Raw genomic sequence first — 21,394 nt, 5'->3', positions numbered from 1 at the left:
ACATGCACACACAAAAACACCCACAAAAAAACAGAGCCTTAGATCACCTAGGCCAACCTGCAAACCCCTGTACACAGATCATGCTATCTCAATACAAACCCACATGAGCTTTTGTCCTTCTTGTATATGGGATTAGCAAAGCTCATGCAGAATTTGGTTTTAAGTTGCTTTAGCCCACCCATGGTCCCTGCTTCATTTGGAAGCCATTTTTTCCCACCTCCACCCCAGTTCCTGCTTTTCATGCTGTGTCTGACTTAATCATTGTCACGTCTGTTATCACTGATGATGATTTTGTTTTATATTGGGGGTCTTGCTGCTGCTCTCCCTGCCTCAGGCTTTCCAGATATCCTCAGAGCAAAACTGAACTATACCACCAAATGTAAACTATTGCAGATGAAAATAACACTCATTTTAACTGCAGTAGTCCTGACTGAAACACTAGTTTGTGCTTTGCATACATAACTTCATTTCATTGGTGGTGGTCTGGTGATCACCCGCTAGAGGTCATATGTCAAACATCTTTTTATTTGCCATTTTATTACTGTGTTGAACAAAAAAAAGAACTGTAAAGCCAGTAAAACCTTCACAGTCTCCTCCTCCACCAGCCCTCATCTACACGTTTGAGCCCCACGCCTGCTTGTCCCAGCGCAGGCTGCTGCCTGACAGGCAGCAAACTTGGTTTGACAGGTGGCCAGGCAGTGTCACAGGCTCACTGCAGAGAACAGTGCCTGTCTCCACTCATTTCCTCCTTTCTGCTCCCCTGACCTGAACCCCACTGCTTCATACCTCAGCTTACCCCACCCACCTTCCTGCTGGGCAAACATAATGCCAGAAATGGAGGCTTGCTTTTTGCAGACAAGCTTTTTTACACTAATGCTTCTCTGTCTGCTCTTTGGTTTTGTTTTAATGTATGTGTTTGTGCTAAAGGTAACGCAAAAAAATTGAATTATGGATTAATAAATGGTGGAAGGAAGTCTCTCAAGGTGTAAAGATAAAAAGGTACAGGTACGAAAGGACCATGAAAATGTGCCCTCAGTGCCTCTTGCAGAGCTTTCATGAGAAATATTTGGGTCATTTGCTTTTTTGTCAAGGTGGTTTTGTGATATTCTTCACTGTATGCAACAAAATGCTCACATTCATCAAAAATGCAAATCTCATAGTAAAAGGTAAAAAAAACAAACACAAAAACAAAAGAGAAAGTGTTTGTGTAACAACTCCTCATTACAGCAGAATCATTATAAATGAGACCAAGCTTTGTTACAGACCGGATCCCACGAGTTCTGCCGGTTCCATTTTCATTTGCTGTGATCTCTCCCAGCAGGAAAGGGTCTTCATATGCAGGCGGTGTGGTTTATCTAAAAGGAAACTGCTAGTCAAATGAAAGCACACACGCCCTGAGTTGATCCACTGCACTGTATCTCAGCATTCATCCCTTCAGAGCTGCCTTTTCACTCTGATGCGTTCCTCTGCGTCTCTTTTGTCTCTCCCTGCAGAGTGAGACACTTTCCTCGGCCTCGGCTGTAATTGATTTTTATGTAAATTGAGATCGGTCAGGAGATCAGCAGATTACCTCCGCATGGTTTTTCCTCATTCCCTCGCAAACGCACGAATACAGGTGTAAAAACGCACTGACACGCATGCCACTCTGTCTCCCACACACACACACACTGTCACATTTACCCGAGCACGATTAGACCGTTGCCATGGAAGTCTTCCTAATGAGGACTGAGATGACAGTTGAAATTCAGACATTATAATGCATCACAGTGGAGGTCCCAGGAAATTGTTCAATCTCAAGAGAGGGGGAAAAAAATCTGGTTGACTCCTCTGTGTCCGACAGAGACAGTTAAATGGCCTTAAATCAGCCTTAATTTGATGTTTGATCTTCCTCACCCCTAAAGCATAATGGCCTTGAATATGTGATCCTGTCCATTCAGGGCAGGATGAAAGCATCTTGATGGCTCAGTCTGCACAAAGGTGTATGGTTAGCAGGAACATTCACCATTCACATGGCAATGAACTAAATGGATGTGGTGCTGCAGTGAGCTCCTCGGAGGAAAAAGAGACGTCTTCCTACCCCAAAGCACTTTTCAGATATATGTGTTTTGAAAGCACCTTTTCACAATATTTCTATATTTCAGAAAGATAAATTAATGTTCAGCTCAACCCCCTCCTCCCACACCGTGTCCAGCTCAGTGCCAGTATTTCAGTGCATTGTGCAAAAGAGGAATCGTCAGCACGAAGACATGCAGAATTTTGTAATGCTGTAGAGTTACTTCTGATTGCATTCCTACATACATACTCAAGGGAAGGCGGGGTCACCCTGCTAATGGAAGAACTCATCAGTATGTGCTGGGGTAATTAGCCGAATTAGCCAATCCTCTCATCTCTGAGGTGACCCTGGTGTTGGGGTGCTCATGAGCGTTTGATGTGCAGCGAATCTCTGCAGTAATTACTGACTTCCAGCGGGGCCGTACCTGTTGGCCTTGTTGGCTTTGTTTATTCCGTAATGTTTGCACCAAATGAGTTTGAACGCTTTTTAGATCAAGGCAGATGTCATGACATTCAGATGCATTCAACCGTATTAATGCTTTGACAGATAAATTAGTGGCATTTTTTTTATTTCAGTCCTCGATCCTGCGTGACTAAGAAACTTTTAAAAAAAATTGATAAATAAAAACCCAAATACAGTTGTCGTAGCAACAGCTAGCCTGTGCACATAGGCTTGTGTTAATGCCACATAAACACAAAACAATCCTTTTGTTGCATTTTATTTATGCAGTTTCGCACTTGTTATCCGCGTCTCTGTGACATTTGTGTAAGAAATAAAATCACTCTGCATTTTTGTTTTCACACTCCGTTTTCTGAAAGTAGTTTGAATAGCCATGCTTTTTCTCTTTCGTCTTTATAGCGAGACATCCTGAGGCCATTATAGGGCATATGAAAAACTACCCTTTTCTCCATTACTTTGCTCTAATTCAACCTCTTCCATCCATTGTTGCTTACACATATCTCACTGCCTCCTTTCTCCCAATCTCGCCAAGAGAATATTTAACCTTGGCGAAGCTCAGGGAACAGATGGTGGGCCCTTATGTGTGTCCGGCATCATCCTCGGCTAATGAAGTGATGTCTCAATAAACACCTGACAGTGGGTCAAACCAGCTTGGACATGAAGGCTGCCAGTTGACTAAGCAGGGAAACACTCCCAGTTCCTTATTGTATCCACATTATGTTGCCAGCACATGAGCCCATCTTCCCAAATCAGACCAGCCATGCCCACTGCCGCACCTGCAGCCTTACATACTGACAACAAGCAGAGCGTGTGCTGTGCATTCACAATTCTAGACACATTCAACAAATAGCTAAAGTCGCTATGCTTAAATAAAAACTGTAATTAAAAAAAACACTCCTTGGGCTAAAATGATAACGTTGTTTTGATTTTGGCACAAGATTGAACTTGAAAACGTGTCGCTCATCACAAACACCTTGTTGAATATATGACAGGAACAATGAAGGAAGTTAGGAAGGCAAAAGGGGTTCAACCCAGGACTCAACTGTACCTAACAAAGTGGCACAGCATGCATTCTCTGTTCTTGACCTGCTGATCTTGCTCTGCTTCCAAAGAAATCTTTAGCTGCACACTACAAATGAGCCTTTTAAAAATTCATATTGTGAAAATAAGAGGCATATTTTGCATAAAATATCAAGAGAAACTCGCACTTTTTAATAAAGTTGATTTGGATTTGGTGTATGGTGTCACGCCTGGTGAAAATAACACTGACATTGGATGAAATTGTTTTGCCTCATACTGGAATATTTAATCTGTGAACCCATTCATGTGATTTGGACAGTTTTGAAGAATATTATGTTCCTGAGAAGTTGTAATTAAAGTTCCCTACCTGCAAAACTGTGATATTAAACAGACTTTTAAATCTGCTGTCAGAGATCAGACGTCCAAACATTTTGGGGATTTAACACAAGCTTTACTCCTGAGGATCCTTATTCACAGAGTTATAGTATCAAATAGCTAATGATGCTATGCTTAATTAAAAACACCAATTACAAAATTACAGGGGCTTTTTTACCCTTTAAAAGAATAACCGTTTAGAGAGATGTAAGTAATTAGTGCCCCTTTGTTTGAGGCTTTTTGAGTTTTTGTCTATTTACATTACACGCGTGTCGTGTGGCTGTTTTCAACAAAGATTTACTTGGTTTCTCTGGCCCCTGCTGAAGTGGTACACCATGGAAAGACCTTTTGTTTATGGTTTAGTGTGGAGCATGTGGCTATCTTTGGATAACATTTAATCTATAAAAAAAAATCTTGTTTTCAATCTTCCCTGTTTCAGTTTGACTTCAGAACCAGCCAGATTTTCCTGTCCTGCTTTAAAAGCAGGCACTCTGTATTGAGCAAGGTAATTTGAGCAGGAATAGTTCCTCTGAGCTACTTTTTTTTTTATTCATAAAATATACTTATGCCGTGTTTTAACTTTGAGGTTTTCTGCCCAGACTGTTGCTTTGGTAATGTTGCTTTACACATGCTACTTAGGATATACTTTAACTGGTTGTATTTAACCTTGTACTGCAAGGTTGGGGTTTTTTTTTATTATTCATTTTGTCGCTAATCATTTGATCTTTTGAGGCTGATATTCAGCATTATATTCTGAGAGCACTGCAAAGTTGAACTCGTTCGTTCTTTTCTTTTTAGGCAGTGGGGCTGCTTTTGTGAAATAATAGGAGTCTGCCAACAGATCCTTGCATGGAGTGGTCTCCTGTAACAGATCACAAATCTTTTGGGTTTCTGTATAGTCTGTTGTATGGTTGTGTGGATTGCTGATGATTTTATTTTGCTATCCACCTGTTTAAATTGTTTAGTTTGTGGTCAGACATATACAGTGGAAGGTATTTTCTTGAGGAAAATAAATCAGGTTTGTTTTTCTGCTCAAGTAGTTCTGAAATAGATCTCTTTGAATGTGCACAGAATATACTGTAGTACAATTAACTTCTCAATTTCTATCTTGTCTGTTTTAAGGCTTTATGGGAAACAGGAAACTATAATGGTAACTATGCTGCTTGTGATTAACATATCCAACTGCTTGGTTCAAGGTTGTTGTTTTTTTTGTTTGTTTGGGGTTTTTTTGGGGGGGGGGAGAGAAATTGAAAAAAAAATTTAACTAAAAAAGATGCCTTTAACTGCAGGAAGTGATGTGTGACTGTCTGGACACAAGATCTCTGGTATCCCGTTGTGTCTGGCATCAGGATTTTGGCACTGGATCTGTAGGTTGTAGCCCAGCAAACATCATTATGCCAAAAATGGTTGGGGGTCAAAAACCAAGGCAAGTTTATTTGTATAGCACAATTCAACAACAAGGTGATTCAAAGTGCTTTACAGAGACATTAGAAACAAAAACAAATAAAAAGCATGATTTAAAATTGATTAAAACAAGCAAACAAACTAACTAACTAATTAACAAACAAACACACAGACAAAACAGTATATAAAATCAAAACAGATAAAATCAGAAATAGATAAAATCAGTAGTTAAATGTAAGTTTTGAAATTTAAGCTTAAAGTGTGGATTTGGTGCTTTATTCAAATGCAGCTGAGAACAGGTGAGTCTTCAACCTGGATTTAAATAAACTGAGTGTTTCAGCTGATCTGAGGCTTTCTGGGAGTTTGTTCCAGATATAAGGAGCATAAAAGCTGAATGCAGCTTCTCCGTGTCTGGTTCTGACTCTGGGAACTGATAAAAAACCGGATCCAGATGACCTGAGGGATCTGGAAGGTTCATACTGGGTCAGGAGGTCACTGATGTATTTTGGTCCTAAACCATTCAGAGCTTTATAGACCAGCATCAGAACTTTAAAGTCTATCCTCTGATGGACAGGCAGCCAGTGTAAGGACCTCAGAGCTGGACTGATGTGGTCCACTTTTTTGGTCTTAGTGAGGACTCGAGCAGCAGAGTTCTGAATGAGCTGTAGTTGTCTGACTGATTTCTTAGGTAGACCTGTAAAGATGCTGTTACAGTAATCAAGCCTACTAAAGATGAATGCATGGACTAGAAGGGCAACATAGTCATACACTATTATAAGATGAGTATCCAGGCGGTGATGCTGTTTACAGTTTCAGTAGTCATCCAGTCAGGCTCATTTACAAACCAGGGAATGTTTATCATCTATTTGCTATGAGGGGGAAAAAAACACGTGTCTGTATTTTTTTAAGCACAATTATTTGACAATAAACTGGACAGTAGGGCTGGGTATCCTCACTGATTTCAAGAATCGAGTCGATTCCGATTCACAAGGTCCTGAATCGATTTGATCCACGATTGATTCGATTCAATTTGAATCGGGGAAATTTTGCTTCAGACAGTCAGAAATATTATAATTCTGATCACTTATCAGTACATATCCATATTTTTATATCTATAAAGTATAAAAATATGGATTATAATTTTTTTTATAATAATATATTTAAAAAGCTGACAATTGTGAGACTTTATCAGAGGTGTGAGCATCACAGCAGATGCCTTTGTGTCAAAGTAACTGAGGATAAAACAGAGAAAAACATGAAGGCGATTTTCCTGGCCTGGGATTTTGTAGCAGATAACCTTAAAAATATTCTGCAGTAGATCAAAAACGAAAGAAAACTATTAATCAACACATGAACATTACATGATGCTGCTGAAGTAAAGCAGAGCTAAGTTACAGAGGTTTTATGAGAGACAGAGCCAAGCATTTTGCAATTTTGCATAATTTTAAAAAGTTTAAATTTGTTCAGTAGCCTATCGAACAGCAGAAATGAGGCTTTCTTTTCGGAAGTAAGAATGTAAAAATAAGTAAAAATGAAGGTTGTGAGTTTGACCCACTTTATGGGACATGGTTTATTGAGGTCATTATTATTGCTAGAGCTGTTATTATTATTATTATTATTATTATTATTATTATTATTATTATTATTATTATTGTTGTTGTTGTTGTTGTTGTTATTATTGTTGTTATTATTATGAAGAAGAAGAAGTAGAAGAAGAAAGCAATTATATCACAAAAATGGCTGCTGCTGTTGGGGTGTGTTGTTTTCATCAACATGTAGACCTAAAGCATGTACTAAAAAGCTAGGTTATTGGTTTAGTGAGGTAACTTCAGGTTTAACACTGGGCTTTCAGTGATTCACTTCTTACCAGGTTATATTACCATGATAACCTATTCTCCAGGGCTAACATGCTCCAGAAACACTTATGGTTGAGATAAGACAAGATAACTAAACCAACACGTGCTGACCAGTCAGATAACTGGAAAATGGTGTCATCATTCCATAAAATCTCTTGGACCTTAGAGTATGAATAGTAAGAGGGCATTTTAAAGTCTTGTCTTTTAATGAAAAGCTCCTTAGATTCTTAGAAGTTTATTGTTTGCTCCCCTACCTACCACCCTACCACTTAAGCCTTGTACTGTCATAAAACGTTATGGTCTTATGAAAGGAGTTAGGACCCAAATGCAGAACAAGGCAAAGTTGTTGTTTTGTTTTTGTTTTTTTTTTAAGTGAGACAATTATTTGATTGAACAGAAGCCCCAAACATAAAATCCACAAATGAGTCAATAGAACAAAGGAACAAGAATGCAGAAAAGGAAATGAAGACAGAGACTATAAATATACTGAAGGTAACAGGGGAAGAGGAAACAGGACAGAAACTAAACCCAGCTCAAAACAATAAAGATAATGAAAAGTAAAGAGATGCAAAACTAGATAGTCACAGAGGACAACTAATTTGTGAATTTGTGTGTGTGTAAAAAATATTTACACGACTGACATTTTTCCATTGTCTGTATTCAGACATATGTCATTAAACACTTTGGTCAGAGCGGCTTCAGTGCTGTGGTTCTGTCTAAAACCTGACTGGAAGGCATCATAGCAGTTATTCTGTTTTAAGAAGTAATTGAGCTGTTGAGAAACTGCTTTTTCAATGATCTTACTTAAAAATGGGAGATTTGAGATCGGCCTGTAGTTGTTCATTTGTGTCTTGTCAAGATTGTCCTTTTTCAGCATAGGTTTAATTACAGCAGTTTTTAGTGGTTCCGGAAACACACCTGACATTAAAGAAAAGTTGACGATCTGTAACAGGTCTGACTCCAAAGTCTTTGTGACCTTTTTGAAAAAACTTGTTGGCAGGACATCTAAACAGCAAGAGGAGGAGTTGGCCTAAGATGTCCTCCAGGTCTTTGCTGTTAATAGGGTGAAACTGTTTGATGGTGTTTAAACAGTTTTTCAGTGGACACAGTACATATCCTGAATATGCTGTTGATGTACCGATTGCTTGTCTAATCTTTTGGATTTTGTCTGTGAAGAATTTGGCGAAGTCATTGCAGACCATGGTCGAATGAAGTTCAGCTGCCACTGACACAGGAAGGTTTGTTAGCCTGTCAGCTGTAGAAAATCAAACTTAACACTAAACCCAAAGACTGAGAAACTATATAATATTCGAAACCCTGGGTCTTGCCCTAGAGATTGTGGTCTTATATTAACATTTTTAAGTAGACTAAGGCAAGTTTTTTCAGGGTTTATTTAATGTAATTAATTTTGTTCTTTGATCACTTGTAGATCACTGCACTGCTGGAGATGCAGCTGAAAGAATACAGATGAAAGTGTCTCATGCACATCAAGCGCAATAAGCAATTGTAAGTCTTAATGTCTCAAGTTGTGAATTGTGATACTGATAAGACTATTAATGCACACAGCCAGCATTTATAGAACTTTCCAGTTTTGCAGAAGCACCCACACACTTATGCAGCTTTTTATAATAATACTTTTCATTAACATCTCACATGTACTCACATCCTTGGCTGCAGTGGCAGTGGTGCTTTCAGCCTGTACTATATGTTTAGCTTCTTTGCATTTTTCTACTCCTGTAGTTTGATCAAAATATGCCATTAGACCTATCGTTTTTATGACTGCCCATGTGTATCCAACATCAGCACTTTCATCTAAACTTGTGCATAGCTAGACTGAAAAACCCTTGATTGATTTTCTCTTGATGTGACTGTTTAGCGTGACTGATCATGTGAGGCTAAGCTAAGCCTAGAGTGAGATATCCCGTGTGTTTAATCTGATTGTAGTACAGGTCCCAGGACACAAGGTTTCTTTTCAGTGTAACATCATCATTGACTAGACTGTCAGTGATTTTAATGTTGTGGTCTATCAGTTTGTATAACACATTCTGCAGACAGCTTTCAAAAACATGCTACTTGTGAACATAAGGTCTCATAAGTAAAGGTTCACAGAAACTGCAATTTTTTTATTAATTTTTTTTAGCAAGAGGAAATGAGTAGATGGATTTTCTTGATGCCTTTACTTTAAAAAAAAAATGTGGATCAGGAAGTCATTTGTTAAGTTTCCAGTATGACATATGGTGTCACAGAATGTAACACTGATGCTGAGACAAGAAATAAGCTGAAACATGCTAACAGTGGCAACGGAAGAAATGCAATTAAGCCGTGATCGCGACTGCAGCTCTCAGAAGCACACCCGGATAAGCTACGCGAGTTAGATCAGTGCTGTATTTCAATTAGTCATTTGAGCTTTGAAGACAAATTCTAACAAATTATGCCTGTTCATCTCAAAACAAACGGACACACACACACACACACACACAATCCCTGAACCATAAACTCTGCCGCTATGATACTAGAAGAATAACAAAGACCTCGTCTCTTGGCTGCTTGCATTTAGAGATTACCTTACTGATAAAATATGGAATACTGCACTTTCCTGTATTTATGGTTGCTCAATAAACAGCAGACGTGGGCTAATTCAGTTCAAAGTGATTCACTGTCGTCATTATTCTAAGGTCATGTTGCATAAAAATTTAGCCTCCTGTGTCTCCAGTCTGTTATAAAAGGAAATCAAACGATGGCACTTTGCTGCATTTATTTTGGAACTGTCCTCAATTCTGGTCAAGATTTATTTTCTCTCCTTTTTTGCTTTTCTGTGGTTTACCACTATACACTCTACTGACAGAGACTTGGCTCTCCTTGAATGCTCAGAGGACTATTTAATTATCCCTCCACACGTTCAGCTCTACTGATGAGCACGGTGCTGAGCAAAATTATAGCCAAAAAACAAACAAACACACACACAAAAAAAAAACAAATATAACAAACAAAAAACAACTTTGTTTTTCTCACAGACTCAACCTCCAACGTTTCACAAAGTGGTTATACAGTTAGGCACATAAGTATCTGGGCAAGGGCGCAGTCAATATGTGACAGAAGCGCAGACTTTCAGCTTTAGTTAAAGGGGTTTACCAAAATATTGCATTACTGGTTTGGTACTTACAGCCATTTTATATGTAGTCCCTCAATTTTCAGCAAGTTTTTAAACACTTGTGTTCCTCCTTCCTGTGCTTTACATTATCAGGAGCTAAAGCAAGCTGTCTGAGGTTCAGTCCTGACACATCACTCTTCAAATCAGGGATCACTCAAACTCACAACATCCCTCTTAAAAATGTATCTTTTAATATTTCTCTATCTTAATCATTTAGATTTTCAGTTACAGTAATAAGTCTAACAAAGCTAGACTAATTAGATTAATAGAGAAGGGTGTGTAAAATATTGCAACTTTTGAATATACTTAAAAGGTTTTTCCTGTTCATGCAGTCATTGTTTTTCCTAAAATCCTCCTTGCAGATCAAGCCCCTCTTTTGTCAGTCAGACTGCCAGATGGCATGGGTAGATGGATGACAAGATAGGAAGACAAATGGGTCTCAGACTGTCACAGAGACCTTTCTTTGTTTTAGAACTGAATATAAATTGGCCTGACTACAAGAACAACCTTTGTCGATTGTAACTTTATTTTTTAGGCTTATGAGACTTCTATACTCTATAAGGGATGACGCTGAAGTCATAGTATTGTCACCCATGGGGGGTTTTTAACCAGAAGTGACCATATTCAGAAGACAGGGTGGAGACATTTAAAGCCTGACTGGAAAAACATACCTCTCCTTGATATAATTCTTTTCAAAAGGATAACCTGTACACTGATCAGATGGTTTGTACATAGCTAATAACACCATAATGGCCTGTGGAGAATTAAGTGACTATGTATTATGAGAAAGGCTGAATGGGAGCACCGATGTACTTGGAGTTAGCTTTTAACATTGGCTAACTTTTCAGTCTATTACATAGTCTTTAATTAGGCAAGTTGTTAGATTAGAGTAGCAGCTAAGCTAAGTTTAAATGTTTAGCTAGTATGATTTAAGCAAACTCAAACTGGGCCTTTGCTAAGTAATGCAAACTAGCTGTGCAATGGCTGTAGCTCAGGAGGTACAGCAACAGGTAGAGCATCTATGGAAGTGTGTTTGTATGAATGCGTTTCAATTGATGAACGAGCCATGCTGTATAAAGAGCTTTGAGTGCTCAAGTACAGTAAAACAAACAGTCCAGTTACTATCTCTGTGGGGCCACTTGTTCTATTAAGCAACAGCGTAACATAAATGTGTGTCTGCAGTGTGATATTTTAGAATATCAGCAAACGCCGGTTAAATGAAAACTGCTAAAAATGCTATGAGTTGTCCATGTTAATATTCTGTTCTCCTTTACTAGTATCTCCAGCATTTACAGTCAGAGAAATAATTATAAACAGTCTAATTTTTTATGGTAGTTTCATTTTAATGGAGAAAAACAGAATATCCAACAAAAAAAAAAAAAATCATGTTACATAAAAATTATAAATTGATTTGAATGTCAGTGAGTGGCTATTTTTGATCGTCTATTTGATATTCATGCACAGTGCACCAGAGAAAGGCTTTATTGTCATCAGCTGATCATTTGCACGCTGTCATATTCAGAACAGACCATGTAATTTGTCATATTATAGCTCTCATACGCCTACTGTTTACATCTATAGTAGTTTTTAATTAAATTGCAGACCTTTCTTTGTGCAAGGAAATATTTTGCTTGTCGGTGCTGCTGATCTATGCACACGTTGATCTCTTGAAACCACAGCCTACTCAAAAAGAAAAAAGAAGGCCTACAGCTCATTAATTTAGAACTGCCATACAAGGATACTGTCAGAATTATCTTGAAACTAATTAGTAGCTGGTTGTCAGTCTTTCAAATTTGACCCTTTTCAATGAGCAATCTTTATGATTTGTGACCTGCAATATCCATCCTAGCTCTTCCAAACATATCATCTGCTAGAATAAGTGAAAATAGTACAGGCATGTATGCTGTGGAAATGTTTTGACTAGCACTTCATTGTTTTATTGAGAATTTTATGCAAATGTATGTGAGAGGTTATTATTTAATAGCTGATCTCCACAGATTTTATGTATGTATGTAAAATTGGGATTCTTTTTCTTCTAATACACATAATTAACTGAACCCAACGTGTGCACTGATGTGTTTCAGCTGACTGACTGCTCTGCTTCAGAACGATATTGAAAATAAAGCAGTAAAGTCCATTGCTTAGTTTAGTTTTATCAGTAAAAATGCTGTCTCGTATTATCCTGGATGCTGAGACAAAGACTCATTTTGCCCATGTCAGAAGTTTTTTAATAACTAATAACTAATTATAAGTTATTAATTTTAGTACAATGTGATCATTTTATAAACTCAAATTTTAATATTCATGTTAAATTATCCCTGTTTGGGAAGTTTATATATAAAAATGCAAATGGACTGATTCTTATATAGCGCCATCTACTCTCCTGGAGCACTCAGAGCACTTTCATTTTTTGTGTATTAAGCTGAAAAGCTTTGACATGGAATTGAAGCTAACTGTGCTTTTTGCCTTTATCCTCTTTTCTCAAGAAAGATGGGTTTGATGTACAGCAACTTTTCTTTTTATGCTCTATTCAGACTTATCTTTTTATGTCCTGAGCTGCTTTTTATGAGTTTATATCCTGTCATCTTCGCTGAGCATCCCTCAGGAGTTTTACCTTTGTCCCCTTTAATTTTCTATTGGAAACAATGCTGGGGCGCAGATAATTGGCTCAGCTGCTAACAACTTCCTTTGTCCCTACTGCAGAATTTACTGTACTAAGAACATCTTAATGACAGACTGAGCATGATTTTTTTTTTCTCACAGAATGGCCGTACAGTCTCAAGCTCACCGCTGGCACTTCCCTTCTGAGCTTTAGAGATGGTAAGAAAACTATTTGTCACTCAGCAGTAGACCGCAGACTGGGGTGTATAATTACCACTTACTGCACAATCAGCTGTCTTGTCACAATCGGTGCCAGAACTCTTCAGATTCACATTGGAACTGCTGAAGACAGTTTTTGTTTTCTTAGACACAACTCTAAGTTTTTGTCCTTTTTTGGCAGTTGCTTTCTATTTCCGCATTTTTCTATTCTCACATTTATAATAGGTCTTTTTGCTCTAATAGCAAAACGCATAATTTAGTGTTACAAATAATTTGTTTCCTCACTGACGTCTGTAGTTTTCTCTTGCACGCCTCTCTGTCTGCTCTCCCCTGCCTTCGCCTTCTTTTCTCTCCCTGCTTTGCTGCACCAGCATTTTGATAGCAGATGAGGTGCAGGGGTGGCAGTTTTAATGGGAGGTGGGGGCTTCAGACCCAGATGAGAACAGTCAATACTTCATATCTCCACCTGGAAGGAGATACAGAGGGCAGAGCAATTCTAATAGGACAAGATGTATGACACCCATATAGAGTTTTAAGCATCTTGCCAATGGAAAATGCTGACAGCGCTTGACACAACAAATTCATTAATTTCAACATTTGCAAATGGAATGTGGTTTCTACAAAGAAGGCAACACTGGCAGCACAGCAAATGAAAAATGGAACTCAAGGACAGCAGTGAAAGTGAAGCCACATTAGCATAAATCAAATAGTCAAACTTTTACATCTTTGGTTGTTCTTGTAAATAGTAGCAACCCTGAGCAACCCCCCCACCCTGCATCAGACTATAGGTGTGATTATGTGCTGGTGGTTTCAGAGGTGTGTTGTAATGAAAGTGGATGGCTGTGGATGAAAGGGGTGTTCCCTGCCTCGCTGCCAAGTCCCATTCTTCCACCTGAACTCAATCAGCCATTCAGCCCATGTAGATAGAGCTTACTGTTGGCTTCTCATATTGGCTTCCATTGCCCAGAAAATAGCTCTGCAATCATTTCACATTCCTTCCCATATCCCTCTCAGGTTGATTACATCTGCTCTCATTCATCCCTTTGCCACTCATAAATGAACTACAGTCTTATCAGTATCGCAGGATATCAGCTCTGAATGATGTGATGTGATCGATTTTAGTCTGAAGATCACGGCTGCTCATGAAGATGTTAATGTTGTGACCAGATTGCGCCTCGCAGACTTATTTCTATGATAATGCACTTATTCATATGCCTTTTCTAATATTTCCTTATAGCAAATCAATAAAGGAGCACGTGCCGACTGCATTCCCTACCAGACAAAGAATGTTGGAAATATGTACAGCTTGCATGCATACATTGAACTCAGCATTTATAGAAATGACATTATAAAGGTTTTCAGGGAAACTGTGGCATACTGTATGCCTAACACAGCATTGTATACTCATTTTCTGTCAAAGTAAAAATAAATATCACCTGATGCGTGTAAATGAGAATACGAGGACAGGGCTGTGAAGCAAACAATACAACAATCTTCCCATGAAATGATGTTGGATACACTCTTTGCAAGAGAATCACAAGCAATTGTCTACACAGCAATGAAAAGAGGAGTAGAGTCTATTGTACCTGTCTTTGTCTGGCCCCGGTTAAATGCTGCTGGTTGTGTTTGATCTCAGACGCCTGCTTTTGGCTCCTTTGCAAGGCCTTGCCACTTGGGTGCTGAACTGCTTCATTCCAGTTGCCTGTGTTTGTTTGCTTAACGCTAGGCTGTGCTTTCACACAGACATAATTAAATCAACCCTAATCCACTATTTATGCATTCTGCTCCTGAATTATTCACATAACAGTTTTATGTGTTATTGTATTTTTTTTCTTTCTCCAAGACAGTTTGAACTTGCGTGGCTGCCGTTATTGAATATACCCTCCCTCAAGATTGCTTTTTTATTAATTAATCCCCCCTCCCTCTCGTTCTGCAGTAATACACAATGCAGTCATGTAAAAGCTGTGCTTGCAATTTTTTTTTTGGTTGCTTAAGCAAGTATGAATTGGTTTAATGTAACTGTGCTGCGTGTAATAAGAGTAATTAGACACTCTTGAGAGTACATCAGCTTTCAACAAACATTTTAAACATTGAAATATTAATGTGTACACATGCACATGGCAGTGATGCACCTTAGTTTTCCAGGGTACAATACATTCAACACATTGAGCCTTTCAACAGATCAGCAAATCGGTGTCTGTTCAGTCTGGAACTGAATCAGCTAATCTGCTGACCTGTCCTCAGGAGGCAAAGGACAAAAATCTGGGCCTGTCTAGCCAGGACTCCAAGATAAGTACACTGAGGCCAAGACTTCCTCCATCAGCCTTTATTGTTTACTTAAATAAATAAATAAAGCTAATGAAAAGATAACTCACTGTTACACAAGAGCCATTTACATGGACTGCTCACTGCATGATGCTGAAGTCTCTTCAAAAGTTATTGTCCAGCAGAAAATGGAAACTCGTCAAGTACTAAAACCTTGGCTACTGAGTCAGCATACTTTATGAAACCTAGAGTTAAGACTGGAAGCTACTTTCAACTGCTCGCTTTCCACAAAGGGTCACCACAACAGGAAGCGCTGCATGTTTATTTTGGCAGAGTTTTACAACAGATGACCTTTCTGACACAACACCCCAAGGGGATTTGTGTTATCAGCTCCAGTTGAACCAGTGACCTATGCTTGATAAGCAAATGTGTAAACCACTACGCTATGGAGCTACTCAAGTTAAACGTTCGCATTTAAATGTGAAAAAATAAAAGTGTAGCGTTGGAAAGAACTCAACTTGCATCCTTAGACTATTTCTAAGCAGTGCCGTTGCACAGCACACAGAGCATTTCTACATATACAGATATACAGAGAACATATATATAGAAACAGCTGGTGAAAGAACTATATACTGCTTTGAATGAATGTCAGAATTTCCAACTGAATCACCACATCTAGTCTGATTTCCAATTCCTACAGTCAGAGCAGCCCCACCAACTCCGACTTAACATTGCACTGTATCACTAGTGACACATCAATGGCTCCGCTTTGTTAAGAAACAAACCCCTCAGGTTACCAACCGGTTGCAGTGCAAACAACCATTCGTGGCTATTCGCAATCTAGAATCATAATTTATTTATATGTGCAGTAATGCCACACATGTGGCGGTGTTCTCATGCAAAAAGTGTTATATGTTACGTGCAATGGTGTTTTGTGTGAATGACTGTCACAGTAAGGGAGGCACTTAATCTCATTTTATTTCATGTACTTTTATTAACAATAAAGATTAAGATATAAGATCTTTTTAATTCACTTGGTGAAAGCGGGAAGGAAAAACTCTCTTTTAACAGCAAGAAACCTCTGGCAGAACCAGGCTCACCAATATTTGTAGGTGTATATAATTTCACCTAAAAGAAAATAGCATCTTAAAGTCTCACCCTGCTACAGAGGCTTAAATAAAATGTTATTGTTACATATTGTTACACAAGTAAAATGTAAATACTGATTATGTCACACTTATTTATTTTGTCTTCCCAATAACATCCATTCTTGCATCGCAACATCTGCAACATATTTTCAGTTATTTAAATTAGCTGAAAAAGTAGTGATTTGATTTCTTTGAAATACGAGAATCAGGACATGAACTCTGGTCTCCATCCCGACCACCTCCCTACAACTAGTAAGCGGTACATAAATTAAGCTTTTCATACTACATGACTTTACTGGCAGGAAACATAATTGTATTTCTGCATGAAAATATACACAAATAACCTAAGCAATTAAAAAAAACACTAGCTATAAACTTTCTTAGACTTTAACAAATCTTAATTAGGTAAAATTCTGCGTAAATATAAATATATAAGGTGAAACATATTATGGGCAAGCCGGTGCAGAGGTTCCACTCCTCCTTCACGTCACAGTGGAAGTCTGCCAAGTGGAAACAGACAGAGAGGTTAATTAGGTGGAGTAAATTCTGATGTTCCGGTTCAAATGAAAATCAAATGACATCCACTGTCATCCATCACCATCGGACCGCTCTCTGCGCACCTATCAAGCAATCGTAGCATATAATGAAATGGCAGTCAAAAGGTTAGCGATACAGGCATCTGCAGGGGCTCGTGCCTTGTGTTAAATATTGAGAGTAGCCTGTAGCATTGTGTTGACAAACTGACCCATTTTTTGTGGATGTCTCCTTAATGTTTGAAATCTATAGTAAAGCCCCTGTGGAGACAGATCTCATGAAGAGACTTTATATTCATTTTCCATCTTCTGCTTGCTTTAAGGTGTTGTGCAGGCATTCCCGACATTGTTTTACTGATTGCTCATCTGCTTCCTGTGATCTTCAGATGTCTCTGTTCTGCACATATCAATATTTCATGCATTCAAGAGCAGCACGTAAAAACAAAACATCGATTCCTGCTTCCAATTTGAAAATCTCCTAAAAATTTTATACGGGTGATTTTTTTTTTTTGTCTTACAGAACGGATTACATTTTAATGAAGCTTGCCTATCTCGGCCGCGTTTCGTTTTCTTGCTGTCCATCAATTTGATATCCGTGTACAGAAAAATCCACCAGCCTCGAATCTTCAGGGAATAAGTTATCGTTACAGCATCCTGTTCACTATATAGTGTTGTTTTCAAAACACCTAACAACGTAGACGCCAAAGTTTATTTAATATTTCCTCTGCTGATGTTATATAGTATGTTCCACTGATATTGTGCGGATTACACACAACAACCTAAACTCAGCGCAATTGCACAGAGTGTAGAACAAAATAATAACCTCTCGACAATATTCTGCACACTAAAATTATTCAAGAGCCATTATTAGATACACACTGCCGGCAGCTGCAACATTGTTTTCCTGAAAACCCTCCAAATATTTTAGAAAGGCGTCATGCCATAACACATTTTTGAAATGCTATTCTCTCCTCTTTGTGAAAGTGTTAATTAATCTGAAGGGTTTGTTGATTTTTACCGGGTTGTCACATAACTCGGGGAATGTCTGTGAAGTTTTCTCTTTGGTCAGCAAGAGGAAAGTTTCACTGCTTCCCCAAAGCTGACAGTATTTGTTGCAAGATCAGTGGCATCCCTGTGAATTGCGTAGGCATGAATGCTTTTCTACTGTGTGAATATGTAGGCTTATAGTGGAGGTCGCGCCAGGTCCTTCTAGTAGGTAATTATAACTGGCAGCTGGCTGGCCCATCACAAATGATGCAGTAGCAACTATGGCCAAAGTATGTGTTTGAATTGACACATTGTAACACTGCATGACAATTTGACAGCTGTTAATGTTACTGATTAAGAAAAAGATATATATAAATTGTATACTGTAAACTACAGTCTTAAAACATTTACACAAAGTAATTCTTAGTTCTTCACTCGGGGCCAAACCACTAAACTGTCTGTCCTCTGGGTTCAAGGATCAAGACATATAAGCTGTAAAACTGTTTGTAACATCTTCCACCAGTGGGTGAATTGACAGACATCTGTACATGATGGGAACCTTTTGTATAGAACACATGCTGTGTGTAACTGTAGTCTTTACAGATAGTAAAATCTGATCAGCTGTATCAGTAAAATGAATCTTGAGTGGATTAAATTTCTTCCTAATTATTTTAGTGGTGTCAGATGCGATCATGTACTAGTTGGTCCTAATTTATGCAGGCAGGATCATTAAATTCCCAATGAGCCCTTACAAATTTTGTGCCTCAGTGATAAATGCGAGAAAAAAAGAGAAAAAAAAAAGAGAAAAAAACTGTGTTGCTTTAAATGCGCAGTTCTTAAAATTAAATTTGAGTGGAAATATTGTCTCCTAGAGCATTTGGCTTGTGGTAAGAGAAAGCCACGAGAGAGAGACACTAGAGGAGAGATAATCAACTCAGTCTCACAGAAAGATGTTTGAAAGCTGGTGTACTGGTCCTCAGAGTTTGGGAGTTATTTAAATTTGACCTGTGCTGTGGCTCAGGATGTAGCATGAGGCATCTGCTAATTGGAAGGTGGGTGGTTTGATTCCTGGCTCTTCCAACCTGCGTGTCAAAGTATCCCTGGGCACAATACTGAACCCCAAGTTGCCCCTGATATAGCTGTGTGAGAGTGTGAACGTTAGTGCTTTGGCATATGAGTGTGTGTGAATTGCTAAATGAAGCTCGTACAAAGAAAAGTGGTTTAGGTACCCACATTGAGTAGAAATGTGCCATTTAAGGACCATTTACTGTCATATGACCGTTCTTTAAGAAACATAAGCCCATATGAAACTGATGTATGTTCTCATGTGGCACAATAAAAGGTTCTTTTCTTTTCTCTTCTTTTCTTTTCATTTTCACTTGTTCTTTGGTTCAGTCCAATGTTTAAGACGATTTCATCAGCTTTGGGGAAAAATCATAGTTTTGGTTATTAGTCAAGTCTAATTTCCATTTCGCCTTGTTGATAATGCCATACATGCACTGATCTTCCCAAAAAATGTAGGTAGCCATCTCACAAATTTACAGCCTTTGTTGTGAGAAACATTACATTTTGTGCCGCAGACCAGTGCGAATTACTACTTCACACTTTTGCTGTGAGAGTGGGCTGGCAGATGACATAGAGTATTATGTTGATTTTTGAAAAGGGAAAGAAGCAATACAAACCCTGCAGCAAACATACATTAAAATGAGACTTTGTTCAAATGTTGCTGCGCTGATTTTTATTATTTCATGAAAATAATCCACCCACCATCACCACCCGCCTGCAGCAGATATCACAAAACTGCCGTATCTTAATGACATTTTGGACAGTGAAAATTTCAAGCTGGGAGCACTTTCAAATCTTTTCATAGACCTCCTCTGCTTTGTAGGCATCAATTAGCCTCATTTTCAGATCCTCAGTTGTTCAGAGGATCCCATGGCTGTTAAGTGTTGCCACAAGATTTAAAGAGTCAGAACTTACCAGCTTTGGACCTGCCAAAAGCTGACAATTCTTCACTTTCCTTTCAAGTCCTAATTCATCAATTAAGGCCTAATGAGATAATAAACCTCTAAGAATTTTACAGCGAAACGAGAGCCAAACTTTTGCAAATGCCGCAGATGGGATTTAATTTCCCAGTGTTTGTTTTTTTGCTGCAAGGTCTGTATATACGTCTTGTCACCTCTTAAAATCAACTGAGGGCAGGCCGAACATTTGCATATAAATGTAACCCGTCACAAATTACTGCGCTAGGGGAGAAAAAGCAATTCATGAAATAACAAATGGAAAGCAGAGTTTGTCTACTGCGAGGTGTTGCTACTGTAAAAGAGAGCGGGGACGCATTTTGTGAGATTTGTTTAATAATTCAGCACGGCCTTAAACCAATTCACTTCAAATGCCCAGATGGTATTTTTATTAGGCAAATGCTCCATACTTGAAAGAAATAATTTCCTCACCTCCCAAAACTGGCAGGGGTACCTACAAGCCATGAGGAATTCACTGTGAGGAGAATCAGTCGTGCACGTCTTAAGGGTCCTAATTCACCAAAACAGTAATTTCATGGATGTATCTGTGCTAATGCCACAGAGGCAGATTAAAAATTAGTGCTTTGGAGCCATAAGTAAGATAATCTGAGCCGAAGGATGGATGTGATCTTCCTTACTGCGTCATTCTGAGGGGAAGTCGCACGGTCGGGCCATGGTCACGTTATGAACAGTGCTGTGTTTGACTAATTAGGTTTAAGTGTCGACATGTAGCCTCGGCAGCCATCTGAATGAAGGGAAACTTCTCAGACTTGGGGGGAAAAAAAGTCTTTTTCCCTGGAGGACCTTCTATGATTTGGTTTTTTTTGTTGTTGTTTTTTTACAAGTAAGACTTGCTGTTTATTGCACAGGGTGTAAGTTTAAATCCTTGTCATACAGTTCCTCTGCCAAGATTTCCAGAGTATAATAAAAGCATAAGCACAATACCCCGAAGAGAGATGAGTGGAGTGTACTTCTCATATCTCTGACCTTACAAAATCCTGCCCTCTGGACAGAAACACCAACTGAGCTGTAGTCAACTACACTAGGAGTGCTTCCTAATTATCAGCCTCAAGCAGTTTGTTTTGAAGATACCATTTAAAGGAAAGAAACCGAAGAAGAAGAAGAAGAAAAACCTGTTCAGAGACCAGGTTTTTCTCAATACGGAAGGAGTATGAAAATGAAGGAGTATGAAAATGAATGGCAGGGACAGGGGCTGTGTTGATTGACAGTGCAATACTGTCCTATTCCTTTTGATGAGATTAAATTGTCATGACCTCTCAGATATGGAAATTGAGGCACCGA

General features: G+C 38.6%; 1 protein-coding gene across 1 annotated transcript in view; it reads left to right on the top strand.

Moving 5' to 3' along the window:
- The first annotated feature begins 8,596 nt into the window (after window positions 1-8,596).
- cdh4 (cadherin 4, type 1, R-cadherin (retinal)) overlaps window positions 8,597-21,394 on the top strand; it is a 231,785-nt gene continuing 218,987 nt past the window's right edge. Inside the window, exons 1-2 of the mRNA XM_082533940.1 lie at window positions 8,597-8,673; window positions 13,082-13,138. Of these exons, the coding sequence (XP_082390066.1) occupies window positions 13,136-13,138 (3 nt within the window). The 5' untranslated portion in view covers window positions 8,597-8,673; window positions 13,082-13,135. The remainder of the gene's footprint in view (window positions 8,674-13,081; window positions 13,139-21,394) is intronic.

The sequence above is a fragment of the Aulonocara stuartgranti genome, assembly GCF_965226115.1.
Source record: "Aulonocara stuartgranti genome assembly, chromosome: 5".
NCBI classification, from domain to species: Eukaryota; Metazoa; Chordata; class Actinopteri; order Cichliformes; family Cichlidae; genus Aulonocara; species Aulonocara stuartgranti.
This window is presented reverse-complemented; position numbering and strand designations above follow the sequence as displayed.